Below are 24,279 nucleotides of genomic sequence, written 5' to 3'. Positions count from 1 at the left end.
TTTTGACCAATCTCAAGCTGATGAATGCCAATCCATTCTACTACTTACTACTTAACCTAAGTCCTGACACTCCGACTGAGCGGACCGGATCTCGCCCGAAGGCCGCGGGAAGTACGGAGTATAGATCTAGGAGTTACAAGGCCTTTTAATGCTAAAGGGATAATTGCATTGCATTATTGCAGACTCTATAAACAAGCATTGCCAGATGGGAGGAAAAAGCTTGTGTTGTGAATACGAGCCACGGATCGCCGGCACCCTTACGGTACCCAAGGCTGCCTGCCTTAACAAGGCCTGAAGATCCTGTTGACAATGTGGATCAAAGCATGGCCGTCGCCTCACCGACTCAAAACATCCACTCTTTGTGATGCTGTACCAGAAAATCGGAGATTACTCGGCAGCCTGAGACACTCGGTAGGTTATGGGATTGAACCATCATTTTCCACTTCCTCTGCTGTCACGTCGGTGACAAACATCGCTCTACAACGTAGTGCATCAGCAACAAATATCACGGTGAGCTTGACAGAGGCTTACCCCGGATAATGGCTCATGATAGCGCCGGACAGCTCAACAGCACGAAGAGCAACCTCGCCGGTGACTCCGCAACCCCAGAATACAGGGATCTCGCCGTCCTGAGGCTCGCTCCACTCGCCAAAGTCGACGGCCCTCGCCTTGATCCGATGCGCTACCCCCAGGTATTCGGCGCCCTCCCAGCCCCAGGCAACCGGCTCTCCATGCTGCTTGCTGAAGCGTGATGTTATACTTCGCACCTGCGCCAGATCCTCGGGCCGATACCAGCGCATAGTGACGGCCATATGTGCCCCAGTGAAGGCACCACTAGGGCTAAGCTGGACGGATGTGATGTAAACGGGAGGTGCCTTGCCTTCGACCATGTTTCGGGGCTCTGGACCAGCTGCGGCCAGCGCGGTCTCGAGCGTAAAGGAGCAGCCGATGAGGAAGCCGACGTGTTGATCACTCCATTCGGTAGTGATAGTTGATATGCCTTCCTTGTATAGTTTGCCATCTCGGTAAACGTTGTACCGTGGAATATCGGTGCTAATCTCACTGTCAGAGGCTAGCTTGCTGGTGCGTGATCCGGGTTCCGTTTGCTCCAGCAAGGGAAGAGAGACTGGGTTGCGGAGGCACAGTCGTCTGAAGTCCGCTGCGAACTGTTGAGGAACCACAGCGAGATTGCAGTACACACTGCTGGCGACCCCAGTGTTGGAACCGCTGATTTCCCCGCGTCGAGCACGAAGGCGTGCCTCAGCCCCTGTTCGACTTGCCTCAGCTTTCAAGTCCATTTTCTGATGCCGCCTGGTTCTCAAGTCAATACCCTCATCAGCCGATACTCCACTCATGAATCATAAGCTTTAGATATCCAGTGGCTTTGTAAAAAAGGTATATGCCGGCGCTGACATCCGATAATCCTTATCAATTTATATTGGAGACACCAATGCAGCAGCTTCGAAGCTGCCGTCCGAATTTATGCTTACCGAGAGTATGGCAAAATTGCTTCAAAAACAAGGAGTTTTGATAGGAGTAATCTTTCGCCCAGTCCTGCAACGTTCCTTTTGCTATATAGAAGTCGAAAAACGGTTGAGAAGATAATGCCAGGCCCATTATGAAGGGTGGTCGCTCACGAAATGGCGCCCAAGCTCGGCAAAATCTCCCATATCCTCACCTGTAAACGTCCAGCGCGGATTTCCATAGATATTCTGATATATGCTTTGGGAAATCGTTGCGCTCTCGTCATTTTGGAAAGTCTCGTAGTTCTCAGGAAGTGGGGCCCAAAGATGATTGATATCATCCCATATATCCAAGTCAGCGAGGATGGATTGTGGTTCTGGCGCAGCCATCTCGAAATTTCCGTTCGGGATATCCACTCCTGAATATTGTCTTGTGCCTGTGTCGTCCTGATGCATGGATCGCATTTGACCAGATACGTTTGCTGAATCTTCAGCTCGCGAAGCGTCTCCATTTCGTTCAGAGGTCTCGGGGATAACTTTTCGCGTTAGGGCTCTGTATGATTCTGGCATGTCGAGACGGCTGCACAGCTGAGCCCAGGTCCTCTGAATTTCATGCAGCCACTGCGCCGCAAATTCATTCTCGTGGTTTGCCACGTACTGTATTAGGTCTAACGCTTCGCCTAAACCAGGAGACGGCTGGATTCTCTGGTCACTTTTGCAGCTCGAGTCTAAGATTGCCGTAAGGATCATGATGAAGGTCACTGAGAAGATCCCGTCAAAGTCAAAGAAGCCGAATAGCGCTGACACGAGTTGCATCAGCTGAGCTGTTCTTTCTAAGATGAATGACACCACTAACCTAAGCATTTATTCTGACGTAGCGTTGTCAAGATCTTCAGTAGTCTTCTTGCTGCTTCGGTGCACGTTCTGCAGAGCTTCCCTAAAGGCGAGCCAAAAAGCAACCCAGGCTGTGGTGGATTGCCGCTAAGAATCAGTTGAGCAATATGCAGCATGACCGGGCGAATTGTCAATAAGAGTGCCTAGTAAAGAAGGTTAGATGAGTTCTTGACCCGAGATATGGTTCGATATTACCTGATAGAACATTAAGTGAAGGGCAGCTGAAGTCCTCAGGGAGAGATCGTTTCCAAGTCTCGGCATACCCGTTGCTAGTTCCATAGGTATCTCATCGGATATATTGTATAGATTTCGGATAATACTTTGGACGTTTGTGATGAAAGTGTCTTCAGCTTGAGGGGCGGAGCCGTACAGCACTACGTAAAGTAGATGTTAGCTCCCGGTCCACACAAATAGCATAGCCCCTAGCCACCGACATACCGGTCATTACTTGGCCATAAACTCGGGCTAGTTTGATGCTTGTCCGCAACGGAGCCGCCGGTGTGAATCCAATGGAGTCTGTGGGTAGCGGTTGCTCTATAAGCGAATCGCTGATGCCGGGTGGGCTTCCAGTTGCTGCAGATAAACGTCTGTAACAGTTACTAACAATACATGAGGTGAAGGATATCCCGTTGTACCTTTCCTGATGGTAGATTGACCACCATAGCCGATTGATATGCGTCGCTTCCGATTGCAAGAAACGTGCGGTGGATGACTGTCGGTGGTATCCGTGAGAGACTGCCAATCGCAGGGCTGTGCTGATCTGAAAAGTTGTCAGTTAGGAGAGGTATTTGGCTTGAGCCAGAATGGTCGGATACAAACATGGATGTATGCTTCTTCTTTGCGATATATGTTTTGTAGGTATACAGCCACTTGAGCCAGTACCTCGATTCCTACCCGTCCAACACTGTAGAGCTGGCTCAGCGGAGGTAAACGCTCCCAAACGAATTCAAACAATGAATAGCCTGGGAAGCTATCTGTTCTATACGCGTCACCCCCAAAGTCGCCGGTGAGAAGCCTGGCTACCGCAAAGATGAGGAGAATCTCCAATGTCCACAGGCTCTCGGTATGTGTAGGATCGTGTTTATTAGCGTAAAGGAGCCCGATCTTATCCGAAATTTCACGCGCATCAATGTAGTTCTGCGTATGGCCAATATAGAACACGTGCGTTTCGAGAAGCCTAAAAGCCTCCCGCTCATCTGGGAGCGAAGGCACGTCAAAAACATGTATGTTTCGTGGCTGTGGTTGTAGTAGGTGGTTAGCAGGATCTGGTGCACTCTCCTGACGCTGGCCTAATCTAGGTCCATCCAGCAGGCTTTGCACTCGAGAGCCGAATGTGTAACTGGAGCTGAGTGACGAGTCAGCGGCAATTGCTGCAATTGTGTCAGCAAACACTCTTTGCACGAGGACAGAAAGAAGACTACCTGAGCCCGGTGACAGTTCGAATGATTCTGGATTTGTGTCTGTAGCCAAATCTTGGCGCGAGGCCCTCGATGAAAACCCCAGAGAGTCTACGAGGAAAGCGCTATTATCCGCATGTACGGAGGTCCGTTGAATTCGCGTGGGAGCAGGTGTTACCACCAGTGAGGCTTCGGGGAGCGTCTCTTCTGCTTGAGGTGCTGCGTTACAATAGCATACGCGTCAGAGACTTGGATAGTTTATGAAGGGAGCACTAAAACCGCTTACCAGGGCTTATGGCTCGAGTCGTATCCTCATATCTAGCCAAACGAGCTTCCAGGTATTCGATCCTCCTATCGCAGGTTAGACGCTTTTCAGACAGGGCCGACTTAAGCATACGCTACTGAATACGCTCTCCTTCTACCATGCTCAGAGAATGTGCAGTCTATGCCTCGCTTCAAGCAATAAGAGCAAGGATTATTTCCCGAGCATTTGACTTTCCTTTGTCGGCAGGTTGAGCAGCTGGACCGCGTTAGTGACGCTAGTTTTATATCACCCTAAAGCTCAGAGAACCACGAGCTATGGATATATCCACAAACCAAGTGAAGCAGAGAGTGAATAGACCATATTGTAACTTACGCCGCAAGGACTTTGGGAATATCCCTCCGACTGCGAGTCGGAGTTGTTTGCCGAGACGAGCCTTGATGACGAGCATGACCCCGGGGCATTTTCTTATCACTTCAACAGTATATTGATAGTTCAATGCAAGACCAAAAGAGTAAAGCCGCTTTCATGTGAGCTTTTCCCCACGATGATCCAGGAAAACGGTGACTGCGGTGCCTCTGAACGAGTTCAATCAGAGGGTCGGAAGGGACATCCGAGAGTGATAAGCGAAGCTGAGAGATAACCAAGCAGCCACTCCATTTTAGTGGATTGGACAAGGGGATAAGATAACAGAGCTTAATCTCGGCCTGGCTTGCCTGTGATTGTGGAGAATTGGAGTAGATAGTCAACCCCGCAAACTACAATCTTCTCCTCCGAAAATGACATGAAACAACGAAAGTAGCGAGGTGCGATTCGTCAATATCTATCGTCAGCAGGCCATGTTTAGACGAAAGAGTCCTGCAGTGGAAGGTGCCTATAGAGCTCGGGGTTCCTAACATGCCATCAAGACGTTAAGAAGAAGCCACCCGTCTTGATAATGGTGCCTGGGCAAGGGCGTCGTCTGCTCCAGTGCAGGTACCAAATCAGTGACTCCCTCTGCCTTTGTCAAGAGATAGATTCGATCGGATCTTAGAAAGTCATACTCAAGCAGTTGCACTGGATGCTCTGGGATTAGCATGCCTGCACATGTTGTCATGCCATGCAGAGCAGCCGCGCCAAGATGAAACTACTCCGGAGCGATGGAGTAAAGCTCGAGGCCAGCGGTCGCTCTAACTGTGAAGCTTCGGGCCGCTCCACGGGATGTTTTATACTAGCGGCTGGTGAGAATGATGTACAATGTCAGCGATGATGAAATTCCGGAAGCCATAAGATTCAGTTTGTCTTTAAGCCTGCAGACACAATACCGTGGCACGAATCGGTTTTGTACTATACTGTCCATAAGCATTTAGACAGTTCACTGCGGCAAAGGGAACCATGTTCAACATGAATGTTACAGTTCCTTTTTGCGCCCTGGGGAAAGTGTACGGGGTCAGGGACGTTGACGTGCTTCGGAGTACTCGCCCGAAGTCGTTTTCTCCAACAAATCCATGTTAAGAGACCTTGTCTTCACCATCAGCAGTCATGAAAGAGAAACGCATCACTCCCCTTGGCGTTTGCTGCCCCTTTCTGTTATGGCGTCTTTCTACTCAAATAATCTCGAGGCATGCGTTGCTTCGGGCCAGCTCTGCAAATCGTTCGGTATCAAAATATCGCCCAACGCGCAAGTAGTCCAAATCGCACGCAACGCTGGCTTCGACTCGCTCTTTATTGATCTTGAACATGCGTGGCTCACCTTGGCCGAGGCCAGTAACCTCTGCAATGTTGGCCACTTATGCGGCATCACACCGTTCGTGCGGGTGCCACACCAGTGTGGTAACGGTTATGTGCAGAGAGTCCTCGACGGCGGGGCGATGGGTATCATATTCCCGCATATTCACAATGCAGGTATGGTCTTGAAGGGCGTTCCTGCTCGAGTCGATCGTACTGACCACCTTTACTAGCCGATGCGAAGGCTGCTGTGAGTATATGCAAGTACCCCCATCTAGGCTGTAGGTCGATGACCGGCCAAATGCCTATTTTTGGCATGCGAGGAATGGCAGTCGATCAAACCATCGCGTTTTGTAACAAGTCCGGTTCTACTGTTTTCGCTATGATCGAAAGCAAAGACGCTGTGGAGAACGCATATGAGATTGCCGCCGTTGAAGGGATTGATGTTGTTTTGGTCGGGTCAATGGACCTCACGATTGACCTTGGAATTGGCGGCAAATTTGACAGACCAGAATACCAATCTTCGCTTGAGAAAATTAGCCAAGCTTGTCACACACACGGGAAGATCTTCGGTGTAGCTGGCGTCTATGGCAATTCGGAGCTCCAGAACTGGATAATCAATGGATTAGGGGCGAGGTTCATGCTGGTTCAGCAAGATTCTTCCTTGATGTCAATAGGAAGCGCTGAAGCCGTCAAAGCTCTGCCGCCTGTCCATTAGTGGCAGGCAATCAAGTCCAAAGCGGTAAGACTTTGTTCGTGTCATAACCCAAGACCTGATGTTCAAGAGGTAGTTGTAGTCTTATCAAGCGACCCTCAGTCTGCTGGGAATAAACCTCACGCCATAAATCTTTCACAAAATGATAATGAAAAGGGTACTGAGAAGAATAACAGTTGATACTGAACGCAGAATATGAAGGTCCTCAGGGTTTACATTGAGCCACAGATCTATGAATGGAACTTCTATTTACCAAAGTTGTACTCTAGAGATGATAAGATTTGTTGAGAGTAGATCTGGGGACCCCGGTCCGTCACATGACACCAGCAGCCCAAACCAGCTTAGCGTCTCCGAAGCGAGAAAGACGCGCCAAGCCCCGGTCGGAGGACCGAGCCTGAGTCAGCAACCCACAACGCCAAATTCCAACCCTAAACCTGCACCTTTTCGTTTCGATTTCCGTCCCCAACGCCAGCGCCGACAGCAAGCCCACCGACCACCCTCCCGTCAACACCGTTTCCCCGACGTTTTCATACTCGCCGATTATTCAAGATGACTCACGAGTCCGTCTGGTACAGCCGTCCCCGCACGTATGTATACCTTTTCCGCTGCGGTTGAATTTGGGAGGTTGATAGGAGGCTAATGAATATCGCGCGATAGTTACGGCAAGGGTTCCCGTCAATGGTGTGTTTAGCCTTCCTTCCATATCTACCCTGGACGAATATGCGAAAAGGATCGGACATTGAAGAGGAGAGAATTTGGAAATGGAACTCGAATTCGGATTCGCAACGGACAAATTGGACATCAATGGTTTCTAACTCGGATCTTTCGAATAGCCGTGTCTGCTCTCACCGCGCCGGTCTGATCCGCAAGTACGGTGTAAGGATATCTTCCCCGGAACTCGACATACGTTGCGCTGGGATTTGGTGACTGATTGGGATCTTGATTTAGATGGACATCTGCCGTCAGTGCTTCCGTGAGAAGGCCTCCGACATTGGTTTCTTCAAGGTTGGTTTCCCTTGCCCTTTTGTTTTGCCCAGTTGGATTTGGGCTTCGAGGAATGAAGGTGGTGGACGACTTGAAACGACGCATTGGGGTCTACGACAAACGAACCGCTGCTGACGAAAGCTTGCTTTCAGTACCGATAAATCAATCGCCAATGTTCTCCCGCCATGACGATTCCGTATCCTTGCTCGGTACCGCTACCGGCACCATCTCAGCCCGCCAGTATATCTACTACACTGTTCGAAGGAAGCCGATTACGATTCGATTCTAATCACGTACCCGATTTGCCTGAATATCTACGATTCCGACGGGCGTGAGGCGAACTGGGCTGGATTTATAAATGATCAAGAGCACGTGATATTGAACCGACAATGGTTGGGCCCGGAATAAAAATGGATAGAAAAAGGATCGCACGACTTTTCTTTTTTAATGACGAACTGAGCCTTGCTCGGCGAACGTTTGCACGTCGTCGGTGTTGACAGACAATATCAATTTCTCAATTCATGGGTGTTTCGCTTTCTCCAGTCGGACTTATTTCAGTGGAGTAAACTCAAGACGATCAAGACAAGGAGTCGAACGGATTGAGAATTGGCTTTTCCCTTTCCTCCAGGAAGCATCAACCAGCTACAGGGCTTGGTCCAGGGGGCATAATAATAGGCCTGGATTTGTAGATTTGGTGTTTCACGGTAGATGACGGCCTTCAAACGGGGCGAGTCAGGCTTACCCTAGGCAGTTTAGCACTGGATTCCACAAAGAAATTAACTGAATTGAACCGCAACCTTGAACACATTCCTCGAAACAGTCTCTCGCCCGGCTTAGAACCGAATACTCCGTAAAGCATCCATCACATAGCACTAGGTATCACATCTAATCTATCTACTACAACTCGCTCGCAACCTCTACACAACTAAGCCACGCAGATACGACGCAACAAAAGCACGAAGTGAACTGGAATAAAAGACGTGAATGTACACCTTAACCCATAACACCGAATGACGACAAACTCGCCTCCAAGACGCTAAACAGGGATATGCGAACGTAACAAACATGACAACAATGGCTTTCTATAGCGATTGAGGATAATGCTGGTCGGGCTATATTGAGCTGTGTTATGACACAGCATTTGCTAGGCAGCGGAGGTTGTAGAATAATAGGTATGCGTCGACGCCAAGGACTTCTGCCTCTGTTACGGTGGTGACCTGGTCGTCGTTGAAGAGCATCCACTGCTCATGGTGATGTTAGATACTGAGATTTGGAGTTATGAAAGTGAGTATACGAACCTCATCGCCTTGACGGCAGTAGACGTAGTAATGGCCTGCTTCTAGTTTGCCCTTGTGGACAACGGCAGATGAGAGGTCATATGTGTAACGGGATTTGTCGACAGTTGTATTCGGGTTCGTAGTATACGGGAGCATGTTGATTGATAAAGGGAAGTCGATACGACCTTCGACCTTTTCTGAGACGGCAAATGTGTGTTCAAAGCGCTGCTCTACTTAGACCATGCTTTCGTGATTCTTGAATATCAGGGCGAACTTACCTTGAGCTGCATGCACAGAATTGCCGGCAGTTTCTTGATTCGGAGCTGCTTTGTTGCCTTCTGAGGTGTGTTGCCGCACCCGCTGCAGTTATACACGCCAGCCATGAGCTTCTCTGGCGAAGTAAAGCTCTCCAAGCAACCGCTAAGTGTTGGCGTTGCGGAGGAGGAGGAGCCGGAGCCGCCGCCCATTGCTCGCTTCTTTGCCTGAACCTGCACATCAAGACTGAGGTCAACAATAGGATCTTCGGTTTTCGTGATATTGCCGCAACGATCGCAGGTCACGCTGCTTCGAAGCTTGCCGTAGAATGTTCGGTGGAAGAAACAGCTGCAGCCTTTCTCATGGTTGTCCCGGTTGCCCTCCGCGCTGGCATGTAGCTTGTCGACCAGGAACTGATAGTATTCGTGCGCGTCTTGTTGTTGGTATCCGGCTAAGGTCTGCACAAAAGTCAGCTTACCGTAGTATGTTAGACAGGAGAGTGAACCCACTGGACTTGCACGCCAAGAGGCCAGAAGAAGGTTGAGCGCAGCGAAGCCCTCTGACTTGTCAATGCTGTTGAAGTCGGCAAACGCTTCAGCAACGGCGCATCCAATACAATCAGTAACAGTACAATCATGCGGTTGGTGACCATTTCCGAGAAAATAAGTACTGAGGATCGGATCATGCAACAATGTCTGCAGAATGACATTCAAATAGCACGTCTGCCCAAGGTTGAACAAGCCCCTAACACCTTGCTTTGCACACGGACGTCTATTCGCGTTGCTCTTAACGTAGAGTTCGTCCGCAGAGCTCTCGCTGAAACGCCGTTTCTTCGCGACTGCTGGAGATTAGCTAGTAAACTAGCAATAACAGAGCGTCACGCGGACCTTGTAATGTACTCTCCGGTGTAGCGGATCTACATCGTTCTAAGCCATGATCGTATACCATGTCTTCGCAGCTCTGGCAAAACAAAGCACGACTTCTGGACTCCATGTCTGAAGGGCATTAATTAGCGGCATTCCCACAATAGCCTTGCTGCTCACTCACAAAACTGATGGCCAGTCTTCTCTGTGTGGACTTTGCGATCGCCATTCATACATGGCTCGGAGCAAGTCAAACAAGTGTATCTCGGTTTCAAAAGGTTAGAAGTCGTCTTGGAACCATCGCGACGCCCAAGCGCATTGTGGGTCTTGATGAAGGAAGTCTTGAACTGGTTACTGGCGGGACCGTCGTGCATAAGCTGAGACGCTAGATGTTCTTCGATTTGTGTCAGTCCAGAGGAACAGGAGAAAAGCGTCCATATTGTGTCCATACCGCAACCAAACTCGGCCTCCGAAAGGAGGGAAACCGAGGCGACGGTCGCCATTGCGGAAGTGGAAGTCATGAGGTTCAGCAGATAGACTGCGCGTATAACGGCTCGGAAGAAGTACGCCCAGTATGCGGAGAGAATGGGAAAGGTATCAGATATAATTTCCCTCCCGGCTGTAGGTCGTCGAATCGGTTGTTCGGTTCACAGGGCGGATGGACAAAGAAGCCATGGAGAAAGGGTGCAATTCAGTGTGTCGCGTGCATTAGAGCATCGTCTGTTATATAGAGTCCAGCTCTTAATCGTAATTCATTCAATGGAGTGGGTACGAAACAGTAGCGACTGAGCAAATCTGGGGCTGAATAAAGGTGTTGTCCGCGGTCTCGGGGCTCCGCCGCTGCCGGATCGATGCCGAACACTGTGGGGAGCGGCGTTAGTTTTCAGCCTTTGTCAAATGAATGTCAAATAAATCATTTCAGACTTACCAAGTACAAAAGGAACCTTTTCCCTCTGATCTGGATAGTCGAACAACTGGAGACCTGGTGTGTATGGGTTCAAGAACTTTTCGCAAACTCGAGTGCGGCTCCGATAAGGGATCGGGCCTGCATTTGATCCGAGATGGCAAAGAACTATATTCTAATCATGTCTCATTCATTGTTCTACTTTTTAGGTTTATAGAAATGTTGCGTTAATTGTCTTCATTGTTCTAGATTGTCTGACTTGCCCCTCAATCACGAGTTCTACCTGTAGAACATTGTACATGGTTGCATGCACTATGCAGCGCATGCGTTGTGGTGGAGATGATTCATCCTCATGCAAACAGGTGGCTATCTGCGGCAACAATAGGCTCGGAAGACCATCCGTACGGTCCTAATCGCGTGGCATCATAGGCTTTGCGATTTTGGACAATCCCATACCAGCTTTTCACGCCTCGCCAGAGACCCATACGGAGTAGAGCGCTGTGTTGTATCTATATCCGGGCCAGATTGGTGCACCACCCGCCCATGTGTACGATTGTAACACATACACTTTCTCATTGTTGATTGGTCTGAGTCGCACGTTCATTGCTCAAGTTCACCGCATGCCCTTTCCTCGAGGCAAGGCACTAGGACGGCCTCGGCCCCTTGTTGCGTAACGACTAGTCGTCGGCCCGCGAGTACTAGTACTAGTGCTGGTGCTGGTTCCTCGCCCTCTTCCTCGAGATGTACCTGCCTTTGATGTAGGTTTCGAGGAGACCGTGCTCGGGGGGTGCTCGATGAAGGTAGTATCCGAAGTCCTGTGCGAAATTGGTGTTAATGTATGCGCAGAAAGAATGGGAGGCAATGAAGTCCTTAAACTTACATAAATGTCATGTCGGCTTCGCTGGGTTTTGCCAATTCTTCCTCTTCAGCCGCTGCAGCCTGTTAGCTCAAGAGAATTTGCGACATGGGGCCAAACAATACCTCTTTGCGCCTCAGCTTGCTTCGCCCTGCGAAAGGACTCGGCAATTGGTGCCTATGACTTCTAGTCAGTTCATGTAAAGCGCGATAGACCAAATAGAAGCATACCTCTGGGAAGTCTACGCAGAACGCATTCATATTCAATCCATAGAGGAAACTAGCAAAGCTCTCGCTAAAGCGCGTCAAGCTCTCATGCATTAACTGCAGCTTATCAAAATTCGCCTCCAGTTCAGCCATACGATCGGCAAGATCCGCAAACTGTGGCTCAAGGGCATTGATAGCGGGCTGTGTATACGGCACTCTGCTGATTTTCCTGTCATATCCATGCGCCTCGCGAACGGAAGATCTAGAGCCTGGCCGAAGGGGGGTCGTGGGCCTCGATATCCCGCGAGAGCGCGAGGACGACCGTGAAGCGGAATCCATATTATTCGTTAAGCTTTGCTGGGGGAGGGTGGAGGAGCTCCGATGAGGTTCTGGAGATTATAGAAGAAAAGCAAGACGGCGAGCTGGAGGCTGTTGCGGCGTTCGGGGCGTTCGGGGCGGATACACAAACTAAGAGGTGGGGAACAACAAACAATCGATAACCGTCACAGCGACAGAGTATTGATAATCTTCAGCGATTAGTCTTGAAATTGGAATGGATCGAGTAAAATGATTATTGCACCAAGCTCCAAGCCCAGGCTCAAAGTCTCGAAGGACCATGGACGGAGTTTGTTGATGTTGGTGACGGATAAATCCCCGCTGCTCGGGCACTAAAAGTAGAAGCCCTCGTGAGCCGTAAACTTCGAGCCACGAGCCCGGCAGACTAATTGGAACCTCTAAAAATCGGACGATGTCTGTCTTGAGAATTGCTCGTCTTTTCTATTTTAGCCAATTGAATTGAGATGTTCGACCTTTTGGAACTTGCCCATTTTCAGGGCTTCGGTTCTATGGCGCAGGCACCAGGGTAAACGACAAACCTGGTTAGCCCGACTCCAACCGCTCGTCTTTTCGATCGCCCGCCGCTCCGCCGCCTCCTTGAATCGCCTCGATTCCCCCGCATAGATTCCCCTCCAAGCCAATCGTTTCAGGGGTGTGGCTGATATCGGACTTTCTTACACGCGAACGCCCTGTCCTCGATCGTTTTACGCTCAAACCTGCTTCGCTTTCCATTCGCTCTGCAAGAGCACATGCATGCTCCTCTACTACATCGCCGTGCCTTCTCTTCCTCGGCCAAATCGATCCAATATCGTCATTTTTTGTTAGGACCCTTTTCGCGACGCGTACAGGTTTTCAAGCCGTCATCACGTCTTGGTCTTAGCCCATTTTTGGCACCCTTCTACCTACCGAGAGGGTCATTCTCCACCGCCCCGTCATCTTCATTTCCAGCACCGAGGAAGGCTTCGACTGGCTGGACGATCACCCTAGCAATCCTTCTCGTTTCTGGCGGAGTTTGGCTACAGGATAAATACCGTGCATCCGGAACCCTTCCCGTTTCTCAATCGACCGTCCTTGAACCTCAAACACAAGAAGATCTCTTTCTCGGCGTGATCGATACACTCAAGACCATGCCTACCGAAGCTGCGCCCGGAACTGTGGGCAACCTCACTTCGGAACAAGAGGCCAAACTCCAGGAGTTCTGGGTCCTCTTGTTCAAGGTGTGCGGTGTCCCGCTTGATGGTATCGAGGAAACCGAACAACCCGCCCCGGGTCCCGTACAAGAAAAGAAGCAGCCAGCGAAGCGGAGATTCGGTTTCTTCGGAGGAGGCTCCCAGGAGAAGGAGGAGCCCGCAACAGCGAATGACGCTGCCTCTGGTCTTGCATCGCTTGCCATTACCGATGGAGACGACAAATTTGGGACATCAAAGGAGTTCCAGAAGGCTCTTGCCGAGATCAAACCGGAGGAACTACGGACTGCGTTTTGGAGCATGGTGAAACAGGATAACCCGGACAGTTTGCTACTTCGTTTCTTGCGAGCACGGAAGTGGGATGTTAAGAAAGCGCTCATGATGCTGATTTCGACCATTCGCTGGAGATTGCAAGACGCGAAAGTAGACGAAGATGTCATGGTCAACGGAGATCATCTTGCACTGGAGCAGTTGAAGAGCAGCGACCCCGCGGAGAAGAAGAAGGGAGAAGATTTCATCAAGCAATTCCGCCTGGGTAAGAGTTTCCTCCACGGTGTCGACAAGATGGGCCGCCCGATTTGTTATGTTCGAGTCCGCTTGCATCGTGCCGCTGATCAAGACGTTGAGGCTCTGGACCGTTTTACCGTGTATACCATCGAATCGGCTCGGATGATGTTGGCTCCTCCAGTTGAAACAGCTGTAAGTTTTATGGACTCAGGCTAGCAGGATAGTATCTAACTAGCTACCAGTGCGTTATCTTTGATATGACCGACTTCTCACTTGCGAACATGGTGAATATCCCGCTTAACTGTTTACTTGCTCTTTGCTGACGGCTGTGTAGGACTATCACCCAGTGAAGTTTATGATCAAATGTTTTGAGGCCAACTACCCCGAATCGCTTGGAGTGGTCCTTATCCACAAGGCGCCGTGGGTTTTCTCCAGTTAGTCTGCCCCTTTGAGATTTGTATAATATGCATTTCTAACAATATTCATAGGCGTTTGGAGCATTATCAAGGGATGGCTTGACCCGGTCGTGGCTGCAAAGATCCAGTTCACCAAGACAGAACAAGACTTGGAAGAATTTATTCCCAAGTCACGCATTATTACCGAACTCGAAGGCGACGAGAAGTGGGAATACAAGTATATTGAGCCCAAGGAGGGCGAGAATGCTAAGCTCAAGGACACCGGCAAGCGCGATGAACTGCTTGCTCAACGTCAAGAGCTGGCTAAGGAGCTGCAAGATTCGACCGTCGCCTGGATTCTCGCTAGCAGGAAGAAAGACAACGCCAATGAGGTCACGGGAAAGAGGAAGGATCTCATCGAACGACTCCGGACTCAGTACTGGCAACTCGACCCTTACGTGCGCGCCACAAGCCTCTACGACCGATTGAACATCATTCAGGGTGACGGCAAGATTGAGTTCTACCCCAAAGAGGCTGCTACTAACGGCACGGCTGCAAAGGCCGAATAAGCTATTGAAGGCATATTTTTGCTCTATTCGACGCTCCATTTCATTGAATGTCTTTAATAGAGTTGTATTATCTGGGTTCCCTCATGTTGTCTTTGTTTTTATATACCGCTATACTTGCTAGCATTGGGCCCGGGATCCGAGATTTGCTTCTGCTTAATGATGCATGAGTTATCGAGGTAGACGAGGAAGCCGAGTCGGATCATATTCTCTCAAGCTAATGAACCTCTACGAGCACATAGACTCGTGTCCCTACTGGATACGCAGCCATATGTACAGTAATGTACAATCAACGACTTCAGATCTTAGACTTGATGGACTCGTAGTATTCCTTGAGCTTGTCCATGTCAGACTCCTGAGCAGGCCATCCGATTCCGAGACCTTCCGTCTCGTTGGGCTTGGGGATCTGTGACAGTTAGAGTTGGTGCTAGGTTATCGGAACTATTGGTAAACGTACCATGTGGAAGTGAACCTGTTCGGAAGTCCGTTAGTATTTGAAACAACCACTATCGGATATAAGAAGTCAGGGAGGGGCGACATACGTGATCAACAACCTGGTGCGCAATGCGGCCGTTGTTCTGGAGGACATTGAAGTCGGTTGCGCCGGTTGCTTGGGCGATCTTCTTAGCAACGGGCTATTCATGGTCATTCGTTAGTAATCTCTTCAAAGATGAAGCTGGAAAGGTATAGGTCTGGATCTGAGATGTATTATTGAGCGGGGAAGGGCCTCGGGAGGCGGAGTGTATCCCGCAAGGTCCCCGGTTCCGCATATCAATACTTAACAGAGGCGAGTCTCGCTGGGTTCTCTCCATTCCCCAGATCTGATTGTATAGCCACATACCAGGACCTCTGTGAGGTGGTCGTCGGGGATATCGGTGAGCTTTGCGCCGTGGAACTTGGGGATTACGAGCTATAGCGATTCACGTCGTTAGCTTCTCTTGCTCTGCACTTTCCGGATTATTTCATATATGACGGGGTAGCAGGGAGAGCTAGGGGTCTTACAGCATGTCCGCGACTGAGAGGCTGGATGTCGAGGAAGGCGAAGACCTTGTCGTTCTCGAAGAGCTTGAAGGAAGGGATTTCACCTTTATGGAGTTAGCATCGCGGTTACAAGCATTGTAGGAGCGGGTTATGGGTGCGGAGAGCGCGCGCGATTGACCTACCCTTAATGATTCTGCAGAAGATACAGGCGGCCATTGTTGCAGTTGTGGGCTTTTTTGCTTAACCTGGTACAAGAGCTGAAGCTGTTGAACTGAAGTCATCTCAAAGAAATGCGGGGTTGGCGGTATCGGACCGGGAGGAGTCACTCCACCAGCCACGCTCAAGTATACTTCTACACTCTACTGCTCTGGGAAGGTCGCTTGAGTGGTTACTTGGAAAACCAGATTTTACAGCCTTGGGGACTTTCTTATCATGGCTTAGATCTGCTTTCTCCTATCTTTGATTTGACACCAATGCCGACCCCAATACTTGATCCAACCCCACCTTGGGTCTGATATGAAGGTGCTATAGTTGGAGACTTGGAGTCGACAACTCCCTATCTTATCGTTTCCTCAAGTATACTTGGAGACGTCTTCGTATCTGACATTATATATAGAGTGCAGTACCCCGCCATTGTCTCACAAAAATGGCTACTTTTCTCCAATTGAGGGCAACTGTTGTAGGCGCATTCAAGCCAGCATTCAGATATACATCTGTCATCTCCGCACGAACACCATCTTCACACCTACGACGCGCATTTTCTGTCTCTTCAAGTTACGCCATGTTGTCCACAGAGCTGACCGAGGCTCAAGTCTCGGCCCTCAGAGCGAATAAAGAGCGCCTTGCGCAGGACCTCCATCATACATGCCAATGGGGTTATGGAATCCGCTGGGGAGAGTGAGTGTACATAACAAACTCTATAGTACATCAGCCTTCGCGGCATCAATGAGAGCATTTAAAAACTGACGATCAACCAGTGGCGATACAGACACAGGAATGCAGCGTTTGGCGCTGTCACAGGAAGACAAGCAAGTGCGAGACTGGTTCATCGAGACCACAAAAGCTCTAGGATGCAAGGTCACAGTCGACGAGATGGGCAACATCTTTGCGGTCCGCCCTGGCCGCAGAACTGATGTGCCAGCAACATTTATCGGAAGCCACCTGGATACGCAACCTACTGGTGGCCGATATGACGGAATCCTGGGTGTTCTATCGGGGATTGAGACTCTCAAGACCCTAAATGATCTGGGACTGGAAACCGAGGGTGGTGTAGGTGTTGTCAACTGGACTAAGTAAGCCCTTCCAGAACTCTACTGCCAGCAATACTAACGTGCCTGTAGCGAGGAGGGTGCCCGGTTCCCTATCAGTATGGTCTCTTCTGGAGTATGGGCCGAATGCATCGCCCTGGAGAAGGCACATGCCCTAAAAGAAGTCCCCACTGTTGCCTCTCTCCCAACCGCAGCATCAGCCCCCGAGTCCATGAAATCAGCACTAGAGAAGATCGACTACCTCGGAAGCGTGCCATGCTCATACAAAGCGAGCCCCATGGCCGCTCACTTTGAGCTGCACATCGAACAAGGTCCTCACCTGATCACCGCAAGCCAACAAGTCGGCGTCGTCACAGCCGTCCAAGCATACAGATGGTTTCGTCTCAACATCTTCGGCCGAGACACCCACACGGGCACCACAGCCTTCGAGCACCGCGCCGACGCCCTCTACGCCTTCGCGCGCATGATGGTGCGCGCCCGCGAAGTCGCCGCCTCCCAGGGCTGCCTAGCAAGCGTCGGCATCATCGAGGCCAAACCCGGCAGTGTCAACACCGTCCCCGGCACCGTAAGCTTCAGTCTCGACCTGCGCGGTCCCAAGACCGAGCTCGTTGAGGTCGTGGAGGCCCAGCTGCGCAAGGACTTCGACGAAATCGCCGCGGAGGAAGGGAAGGGTATCGGCAAGCCTTGCCGCGTGGAGTGGACGTTGGATTTCGATTCCCCGGCTGTCAACTTCCACCCGGACTGCATTGACTGTGTGCAGCAGTCTGCGGAGGCGGTTGCGGCTGATGCCGGTGGTGCGGACCCTAAGTCTCTTGTGAGGACTATCATGAGCGGTGCTGGGCATGACAGTGTTTTCACTTCGAAGAGGGTTCCGACTAGCATGATCTTTGTTCCGTGCAAGGACGGCCTGAGCCATCACCCTGAGGAATTCTGCTCCGCCGACGACTGTGCAAGGGGAACCTCCGTTATCCTGCAGGCCGTGATCCGGTACGACCGGAAGCGGATCTCATCATGAACACTTACTACGCTGCGACACGAACGGAAGACAAGTTTTGAATCATGATCATGTCATTATCTAGCTATTCCATAACAGACATAGTGGAAATATGACAATCCTTTTTTAACCCAGCGCACTAGGTGCAGTAATTTCTGGCCAAAGCCTACTCAAACCACACTAGCGACACTCATGAAGACCCTCGGAAGACCGGGAGGCGACATCAACACCACCTTACGAAGGGGGAGCGCCACGGCCACGGCCGAATCCACCACGGAAGCTAGGAGCGAACTCTCCAGGGGCACCACCCTCCTTGCCTTCCTCACGGCGGCGGTAGCCACCCTCACGAGGAGGACGGGGACGGCGCTCGCGCTCCTCACCGCCCATCATGCCGCGGGGGGGAGCGTGGGAACGCTGCTGCTTGATGTGGGTGGCGGGGACAACCTCAGCGGGGAGGTGAAGCCATTCGCGGAGGTAGTCAAGACCCTGGGTGTGATGTTAGTTCTTGCTTTCCTGGAATATCGCATTGCAGCTAGGCGGATGAGGGCGAAAGCATACCTCGGGAGTGAGGGTGTAGTAGTAGTACTGCCACGAGAACTGGGTCTTGACGTAGCCGCGGGAGTTGAGCGACTGGAGGGCCTTGATCACGTAGAGGTTCTTGGTGTCAATGTCGCCGTGCTTGGGAAGGTTGAAGTCCTTCTTGGCCACGAGCACACCCTCTAAGCCGGGAGTCAGTAATCATCCTTGCGCAGTGTCTTTCGCAATTGATCCAATCCAATCCAGCGTAGGTCTTGTCTTGTCTCGTCGCGCCGTCGAGGGAGTGGTTCACATACCGCGGAAGAGGTACTCGTGGATCTTCTTGCGGTCTTCCTTGGGGATAAGCCTGGCATCATGTCAGTAAATAGGTCAAGTCAATTCGCATTCCATGAACTTTTACTCACATTGTCGCGAGTTCCTGTTGCTCTTCGGGGAATCGCTCTGACAACGCGCGAAGAGGTGGTTGAAATTGGATGTTGGAGTGGAGCGACGCTGCCGAGTTAAAAGTGCGGTCATTCCCGTTTTGGTGGTACGAGGGCTTAGACCCTAATCGCTTCTCCATCCCGCGATAAGATAGGCTTAGTCATGTGACTACGCCCATGTGACTTTCATGGTGGAGCCGGGAGATCTGGGCCTTATCGTCGACTTATGTGGCTAGACAATGTCCCAGACATCAACTCACCTTATCAACGCCTTACTTCGACAACTGCTCGTACATCAACCTGGAAGTCAACATCGCAGTCTATCGATATCAACAAACGAACGGCAACTCACCCTCCGCGACGAATCAAAATGGCGTCGCAAGTAAACGTTCTTCTCTCGTCCTTCCCAGGACTTTCGCTCCCCTCAACAGTCTCATTTGCACTCCCGGCGACGTCAACTATTTCAGACCTCTGCGAAAAGGTCTCATCTTATATCCCTTGGTCTGTGCCGCTCCAGTCGCTCGTTCTCACCACAACCAGTAACAAACAACTACTCCCATCATTACGCGCCGTTTCCGACCTCATTTCACCAAATGGCGACTCAAACCTTCTCCCCCTCCGCCTTAGCGTTCCTATGTGCGGTGGAAAAGGTGGTTTTGGTTCTCAGCTTCGTGCCGCCGGTGGGCGCATGTCAAGCCGACGCAAGCGCAACCAGGGCGACGACAACGGCTCCAGCCGTAACCTCGATGGTCGGCGTCTGCGCACGGTTAACGAGGCCAAGGCCCTTGCGGAATATTTCGCAGTGAAGCCAGAGATGGATAAGAAGGAGAAAGAGGAGCGCCGAAAAAGATGGGAGGCAGTCGTTGAGGCCGCGGAAAGGCGCCAGGAGGAACTCAAGAATGGAAGTGGAAAGCAGAAGGTCGATGGTCAGTGGATGGAGGATAAAGACGAGATGAACGAGAAAGCTAGAGAGGCGGTTCTTGCAGCTATGAAGGAGGGTACCTGGACTGATAACTTGAAGGACGCCATTCTAGGCGGGTCGAGCACGAGTGCCAGCGAAGGGAGTGGACAGGAGAGTGCTTCTGCATCTGAAGACAGCGAGGAGGAAGCCGAGATGAAAGATGCGCCTGCGCAGTCCGGACCGTCGCGGGCTGCTGCACCGAGGAAGTACATTGGGTTTGACGAGGATGATGAATTCATGAGTGATTCGGAAGAGGAGGAAGCTACAAATGATGATTCAAAGGGGAAAGGCAAAGCAAAGGCCTAGTCGATTGCAGTTTTCTTGATACCAGAGTCTAGCTCATGTTATTTGATCCAGCACAAATGTATACCTAACTCTTCAGCCTTAGTTCTAAATATATCATTATCTTTATCCTCCTAAGTCCGTAAAGATACACATCTGAACTTCGCAGTGGTATTCGGTAGCTTGCCGGGCCAGTTTATCGCCTTATCGGCGATCGCCACTGCAACTTTTTCCGGATGACGGGGCGGACCAACAATGCTTCAAAAGAGCTTGGATTTCTGTCGCAAACACCTTTTTCTACCCTGATTCTCGATCATCATGTCGTCTTCTCTCCGGCGCATGAATTCGAGGACTCTATGGAATTCCGCGCGACTATACCAGCAACCGCGATATTTCTTCCGCGAACAAAATGCATCAGTTCGACTCTCGCGGCGTGAGTATGGCTCCGGAGTCACTCCGCTGTTGAAGACTCAAGTGCGAAACTCGTCCACCGCCGCTCCTGACGCTTTAAAACCTCTGGAACCCATCAAGGCCACTTTACCAGTATGCTGCCCAGGATGCGGCGCATACTCGCAGACCGTCGAGCCGAACGCGGCAGGATACTATGGCAAATTCCGAAAGCAAACACTGAAGCTCATGTCAGAAGTGCAAAAGGAATCTCTAGGGGAACCTGCGACGCAAGACGCGGCATTCAAGGTACAACAAGCTGTTGACAACCCTGAGCTTGCCCCTAAATCGCATTGTGAGTATTCCTCCACCAATACTCTCCATCTATTCCTACTAACAAGGTTGTATAGACAAGGCCGTGATCGAACAGGCAGCGGACGCCGTTAGTCAGTACCTCGAGAAATCACAATCACCGGTGCAAGTTTGCGACAGGTGTCACGACCTTCTACACCACAACAAGGCGGTATCCGCCGTATCACCTACAATACACTCTATCGGAGCATACCTTGACGAATCGCCGCATAAGCGTAACCGGATTTATCATATCATCGATGCGGCGGATTTCCCTATGTCGGTTCTCGATGGTATATATCAAGATCTTGAGCTCCAAGAGCAGCGCTCCCGGAATCGGCGATCTTCGAACTATAAATACAAGCATGGCAAGCAGCTAACAACGATATCGTTCGTTATAACCCGGTCAGACCTCCTAGGCCCCACAAAGGAGCTGGTTGATTCGAAGATGGAGTATGTTCGGTCAGTGCTTCGTGAGAAGCTTAACATCTCATCGGAGGAATACCGGCTGGGCAACGTGCATATGATCAGCGCTCACCGAGGCTGGTGGACCAAGAAAGTCAAGGAGGAGATGAGCGAGCACGGCGGTGGCCTTTGGATCGTGGGAAAGGCCAATGCAGGGAAGAGCAGCTTCGTGCAGGCCTGCATGCCAAAGGACTCACGGAACCTGGAGAAACTGGCCGAGCTCATTGCACGCCGAGGCGAAGTGTCGTCTGTTCCTAGCTTGGATGAGCAGCCTGATTTTGATTCTGATAGCCTTCTCCCGCCTGCTCCAAAGGAGGATCTCTATCCTGTTCTCCCAGTCGTGTCGTCCCTCCCTGGCACCACAGTCTCGCCTATCCGTATTCCATTCGGCCGCGGTAAAGGTGAAATTATTGACCTTCCTGGGCTTGACCGCGGCGACCTAGCCGACTACGTTGTGGATGAATACAAGCGAGACCTTATAATGACCAAGCGCGGAAAGCCTGAGAGGCATATCATCAAACCCGGACAGTCCTTGCTTATCGGCGGCGGCCTTGTACGCATTACACCTCTGGATCCTAATACTGTTTTCATGGCTGCGGCGTTCATTCCCATTGAAACTCACTTAACGAAAACCGATAAGGCGATCGAGATGCAGGCTCAGGAACGCTCGTACCCTGGAACAAATATCGTCAAAGAGGGCACAGGAAAACTGATCAAATCTGCCGGAACTTTCGACCTGAAATGGGACGTAACCCGCTCACATCTCCCATCATCCATCGCAAAGGCTGTGGCAGACCACGGTATCAAGCCTCCAACCTTGCCGTACAAGGTGATGTCTGCCGATATCCTGATTGAAGGATGCGGGTGGGTTGAGTTGACTGCTCAGATTCGCACGAAGAAGCAGGATGGTAAGGGTGAAGGGGAAGAGGCTGCGCCGTATTTCCCACAGGTTGAAATATTCTCTCCTGAAGGCAAGCATGTTGAATCACGGCGACCCATTCAAAGCTGGGAGTTTAATGCGAAGAAGGCGGCGGCTAAGAAACGAGAAACCGGTGCCCGTGGGCGTCGCAATGTTGGACATATGAAGCGGAAGCAGCAAGCATAGTGCGAACTGTCTTTCTGGATATACGGTGATTATAACTGTCTCCTTTCACTGTATATAGGACGCAGCACCCCTGTACATTATTCTGATATAGCATAGCGAACGGTGTTTGGGATATAAAATTGGCTCTTTAATGTACTATACTGGGTTTCACTCTAGCCGGACATTGAATAATAAGCAAGCGAGATTAAATGCTTACAGCCCAGGCTCGTTTAAACGTTTCTGTGGCTTAATATGGCACAGTGAAAGAATACTTCCTGGCAAATTAACTGTGGCTCTAGTTCGCAAAACATTTGGAAAAATATATTCTATGCAACAACCACCAAAGCGCCAAACAACATTTTATCTATTCCCGCGCCCTCGAGACATCAGAACAATTCATATCAATGACAACCCTCCTATTAGAAGCCGACCCATCCCGCAGCATATTCAACGCATCATTGACACCCGCAAGTCCATCGTCCCGCACGATCAAATCCGGCGGCGTCAAAGCCCCAGTCTCAAGTAAACACTCTAGCCACCGCATGAGTCCCTCCGCAACAGGCTCACAGATATGGAAGAGCTTAATCGGAACAGAGTGGTAGCGAATGTGCGGGTGTCGTTCCTTCGGCATCCCTGTCAGGCCCAAGAGGTGCGCTTGCGGGCCGTCAGGGCTTATGCAGAGAGCTTCTTGTAAGATCGTGGCGGTCTCTCGTCCAACCATGTCCAGAGCATATCGAAGACGTCCGCTCGTTACGCCTCGGATTATCTCGACCGCTCGCTTTTCGTCAAATCGGTCGACGAGAAGGTCTGCTCCGACTTCATGCAGCGTTCGTCCGTGGCGGCTGATGTCGGCTACGCAAATGACTTTCAGTCCGCATTGCTTTGCGAGCTGGATCATGATGTATCCTGTTGTTGTGGAGGCTGATCAAGCTGGGATTAGTATATATATGGAAAGCACGTCGGCCAGAGCCGGCTCTTACCTCCCCAGATCGCGATCCACTCTCCCTGCTTGACATGTTGCGTCTCGCCAGTTGGAAAGCATTCTCCCGCAATGTCTTCAGGAATTGTGCTCTTGTTGATTCCGCCCAGGATGTGCATTAGGTCGGGACCTGCCGCAGCTGTTGAAGTTGAGAAATCGAGTCCAAAGCAGACGCCCAACGCGAGGGCTGCTGCAACATATGCTACCCCGAGGCAAGCGCCCTGGTGAATTGAGATGTTCCGTGGGATCTTCGCGGCGTTATAGTGCGAGGTTACGGCATATTCCTGGAAAGCTGCTTTTCGGATATCGCGGTAATCTGTTGAAGGCACGAGAACGAGATCTCCGACTTGGATGCGAGAAGATGGGCTATGCGATGGCGATGTCTTAACAACGATTCCTGCTAGGTCTCGCCCGAAGACCCAGGGTAACCCGGGAATCCCGAAGTTAAAGGCACTACCAGAGATTCGATGAGCTACTTGACGCACAATCAACGGGTAGAGAGAAGAAAGGGTACGCACGGGGCTTTCCAGTCAACGGGATTGAGACCGACGGCAGCAACTTTGATCAAGATCTCGTCTGGGTGTGCTAGAGCTGGGACTTCATGGTCTGTGACGAGAGTGTATGCCTCCCTTACGGCTTGCAGAACAAGGGCTTTTTGAGACGGCTGGACAGTGAGCGGCTCTGGCTGCTTTCCCTGTTCGAGGGAATACACTGAAAGTTCAGTGCTCAGAAAGCGCACGTGTTCCTGCTGGACAATGGTCGATACTGTGGTTGCCATTGTGGTGATGTTTACT

The 24,279-nt window shown here is 50.9% G+C and overlaps 13 protein-coding genes across 13 annotated transcripts; 6 read left to right on the top strand and 7 right to left on the bottom strand.

Annotated features, from left to right (window-relative positions):
- Window positions 1–416: 416 nt before the first annotated feature.
- On the bottom strand, window positions 417–1,298 carry BDW74DRAFT_172216 (uncharacterized protein; the record flags this gene model as incomplete). The annotated part of the gene is made up of 2 exons (XM_073727470.1): window positions 417–477; window positions 532–1,298. 2 exons carry the CDS (start codon window positions 1,296–1,298, stop codon window positions 417–419), a joined length of 828 nt encoding a protein of 275 aa, XP_073589472.1.
- A 318-nt stretch (window positions 1,299–1,616) lies between these two features.
- BDW74DRAFT_172215 (fungal specific transcription factor domain-containing protein) lies at window positions 1,617–4,480 on the bottom strand (the record flags this gene model as incomplete). The annotated part of the gene is made up of 9 exons (XM_073727469.1): window positions 1,617–2,263; window positions 2,320–2,500; window positions 2,553–2,731; window positions 2,796–2,944; window positions 2,993–3,117; window positions 3,177–3,727; window positions 3,779–3,973; window positions 4,041–4,105; window positions 4,392–4,480. The coding sequence occupies 9 exons, from the start codon at window positions 4,478–4,480 to the stop codon at window positions 1,617–1,619; spliced, it is 2,181 nt and encodes a 726-aa protein (XP_073589471.1).
- Window positions 4,481–5,587: 1,107 nt separating this feature from the next.
- Window positions 5,588–6,441, top strand: BDW74DRAFT_172214 (HpcH/HpaI aldolase family protein; the record flags this gene model as incomplete). The annotated part of the gene is made up of 2 exons (XM_073727468.1): window positions 5,588–5,900; window positions 5,957–6,441. The coding sequence occupies 2 exons, from the start codon at window positions 5,588–5,590 to the stop codon at window positions 6,439–6,441; spliced, it is 798 nt and encodes a 265-aa protein (XP_073589470.1).
- Window positions 6,442–6,890: 449 nt separating this feature from the next.
- Window positions 6,891–8,204, top strand: BDW74DRAFT_141760 (40S ribosomal protein uS14). The gene is made up of 5 exons (XM_073722607.1): window positions 6,891–7,025; window positions 7,096–7,119; window positions 7,272–7,314; window positions 7,387–7,443; window positions 7,575–8,204. Exons 1-5 carry the CDS (start codon window positions 6,988–6,990, stop codon window positions 7,581–7,583), a joined length of 171 nt encoding a protein of 56 aa, XP_073589469.1. The 5' UTR covers window positions 6,891–6,987; the 3' UTR covers window positions 7,584–8,204.
- Window position 8,205: 1 nt separating this feature from the next.
- On the bottom strand, window positions 8,206–10,789 carry BDW74DRAFT_141756 (putative ubiquitin C-terminal hydrolase Ubp8). Its single transcript, XM_073722606.1, has 8 exons — window positions 10,746–10,789; window positions 10,269–10,678; window positions 10,002–10,211; window positions 9,842–9,949; window positions 9,464–9,792; window positions 8,978–9,412; window positions 8,721–8,924; window positions 8,206–8,663 (listed from the first exon to the last, which is right to left on the bottom strand). Exons 2-8 carry the CDS (start codon window positions 10,336–10,338, stop codon window positions 8,550–8,552), a joined length of 1,470 nt encoding a protein of 489 aa, XP_073589468.1. The 5' UTR covers window positions 10,339–10,678; window positions 10,746–10,789; the 3' UTR covers window positions 8,206–8,549.
- Window positions 10,790–10,941: 152 nt separating this feature from the next.
- On the bottom strand, window positions 10,942–12,387 carry BDW74DRAFT_141754 (DASH complex subunit DAM1). Its single transcript, XM_073722605.1, has 4 exons — window positions 11,808–12,387; window positions 11,703–11,754; window positions 11,602–11,653; window positions 10,942–11,536 (listed from the first exon to the last, which is right to left on the bottom strand). The coding sequence occupies exons 1-4, from the start codon at window positions 12,120–12,122 to the stop codon at window positions 11,335–11,337; spliced, it is 621 nt and encodes a 206-aa protein (XP_073589467.1). The 5' UTR covers window positions 12,123–12,387; the 3' UTR covers window positions 10,942–11,334.
- Window positions 12,388–12,868: 481 nt separating this feature from the next.
- On the top strand, window positions 12,869–14,777 carry BDW74DRAFT_164561 (CRAL-TRIO domain-containing protein; the record flags this gene model as incomplete). Its single annotated transcript, XM_073726280.1, has 4 exons — window positions 12,869–14,005; window positions 14,056–14,097; window positions 14,148–14,247; window positions 14,302–14,777. The coding sequence occupies 4 exons, from the start codon at window positions 12,869–12,871 to the stop codon at window positions 14,775–14,777; spliced, it is 1,755 nt and encodes a 584-aa protein (XP_073589466.1).
- Window positions 14,778–14,818: 41 nt separating this feature from the next.
- On the bottom strand, window positions 14,819–16,011 carry BDW74DRAFT_2066 (HIT family protein). The gene is made up of 6 exons (XM_073732196.1): window positions 15,938–16,011; window positions 15,777–15,859; window positions 15,616–15,684; window positions 15,317–15,409; window positions 15,232–15,246; window positions 14,819–15,180 (listed from the first exon to the last, which is right to left on the bottom strand). The coding sequence occupies exons 1-6, from the start codon at window positions 15,969–15,971 to the stop codon at window positions 15,073–15,075; spliced, it is 402 nt and encodes a 133-aa protein (XP_073589465.1). The 5' UTR covers window positions 15,972–16,011; the 3' UTR covers window positions 14,819–15,072.
- A 113-nt stretch (window positions 16,012–16,124) lies between these two features.
- Window positions 16,125–18,124, top strand: BDW74DRAFT_2051 (M20 family metallo-hydrolase). Its single transcript, XM_073732195.1, has 3 exons — window positions 16,125–16,652; window positions 16,733–17,047; window positions 17,096–18,124. Exons 1-3 carry the CDS (start codon window positions 16,402–16,404, stop codon window positions 18,036–18,038), a joined length of 1,509 nt encoding a protein of 502 aa, XP_073589464.1. The 5' UTR covers window positions 16,125–16,401; the 3' UTR covers window positions 18,039–18,124.
- Window positions 18,125–18,251: 127 nt separating this feature from the next.
- BDW74DRAFT_172209 (40S ribosomal protein eS10) lies at window positions 18,252–19,116 on the bottom strand (the record flags this gene model as incomplete). Its single annotated transcript, XM_073727467.1, has 4 exons — window positions 18,252–18,503; window positions 18,576–18,736; window positions 18,851–18,900; window positions 18,959–19,116. The coding sequence occupies 4 exons, from the start codon at window positions 19,114–19,116 to the stop codon at window positions 18,252–18,254; spliced, it is 621 nt and encodes a 206-aa protein (XP_073589463.1).
- Window positions 19,117–19,233: 117 nt separating this feature from the next.
- BDW74DRAFT_141742 (telomere maintenance SDE2 family protein) lies at window positions 19,234–20,351 on the top strand. Its single transcript, XM_073722604.1, has one exon. The coding sequence runs from the start codon at window positions 19,347–19,349 to the stop codon at window positions 20,241–20,243; it is 897 nt and encodes a 298-aa protein (XP_073589462.1). The 5' UTR covers window positions 19,234–19,346; the 3' UTR covers window positions 20,244–20,351.
- A 179-nt stretch (window positions 20,352–20,530) lies between these two features.
- Window positions 20,531–22,711, top strand: BDW74DRAFT_141741 (uncharacterized protein). Its single transcript, XM_073722603.1, has 2 exons — window positions 20,531–20,961; window positions 21,017–22,711. Exons 1-2 carry the CDS (start codon window positions 20,538–20,540, stop codon window positions 22,525–22,527), a joined length of 1,935 nt encoding a protein of 644 aa, XP_073589461.1. The 5' UTR covers window positions 20,531–20,537; the 3' UTR covers window positions 22,528–22,711.
- A 159-nt stretch (window positions 22,712–22,870) lies between these two features.
- BDW74DRAFT_172206 (zinc-binding alcohol dehydrogenase family protein) lies at window positions 22,871–24,263 on the bottom strand (the record flags this gene model as incomplete). Its single annotated transcript, XM_073727466.1, has 3 exons — window positions 22,871–23,427; window positions 23,487–23,938; window positions 24,004–24,263. 3 exons carry the CDS (start codon window positions 24,261–24,263, stop codon window positions 22,871–22,873), a joined length of 1,269 nt encoding a protein of 422 aa, XP_073589460.1.
- Window positions 24,264–24,279: the final 16 nt, after the last annotated feature.

This window comes from Aspergillus multicolor (genome assembly GCF_047715735.1).
Source record: "Aspergillus multicolor strain CBS 133.54 unplaced genomic scaffold BDW74scaffold_1, whole genome shotgun sequence".
Classification (NCBI taxonomy): domain Eukaryota; kingdom Fungi; phylum Ascomycota; class Eurotiomycetes; order Eurotiales; family Aspergillaceae; genus Aspergillus; species Aspergillus multicolor.
The sequence above is the reverse complement of the archived record's forward strand: the minus strand, read 5'-3'. Positions and strand labels throughout refer to the sequence as shown.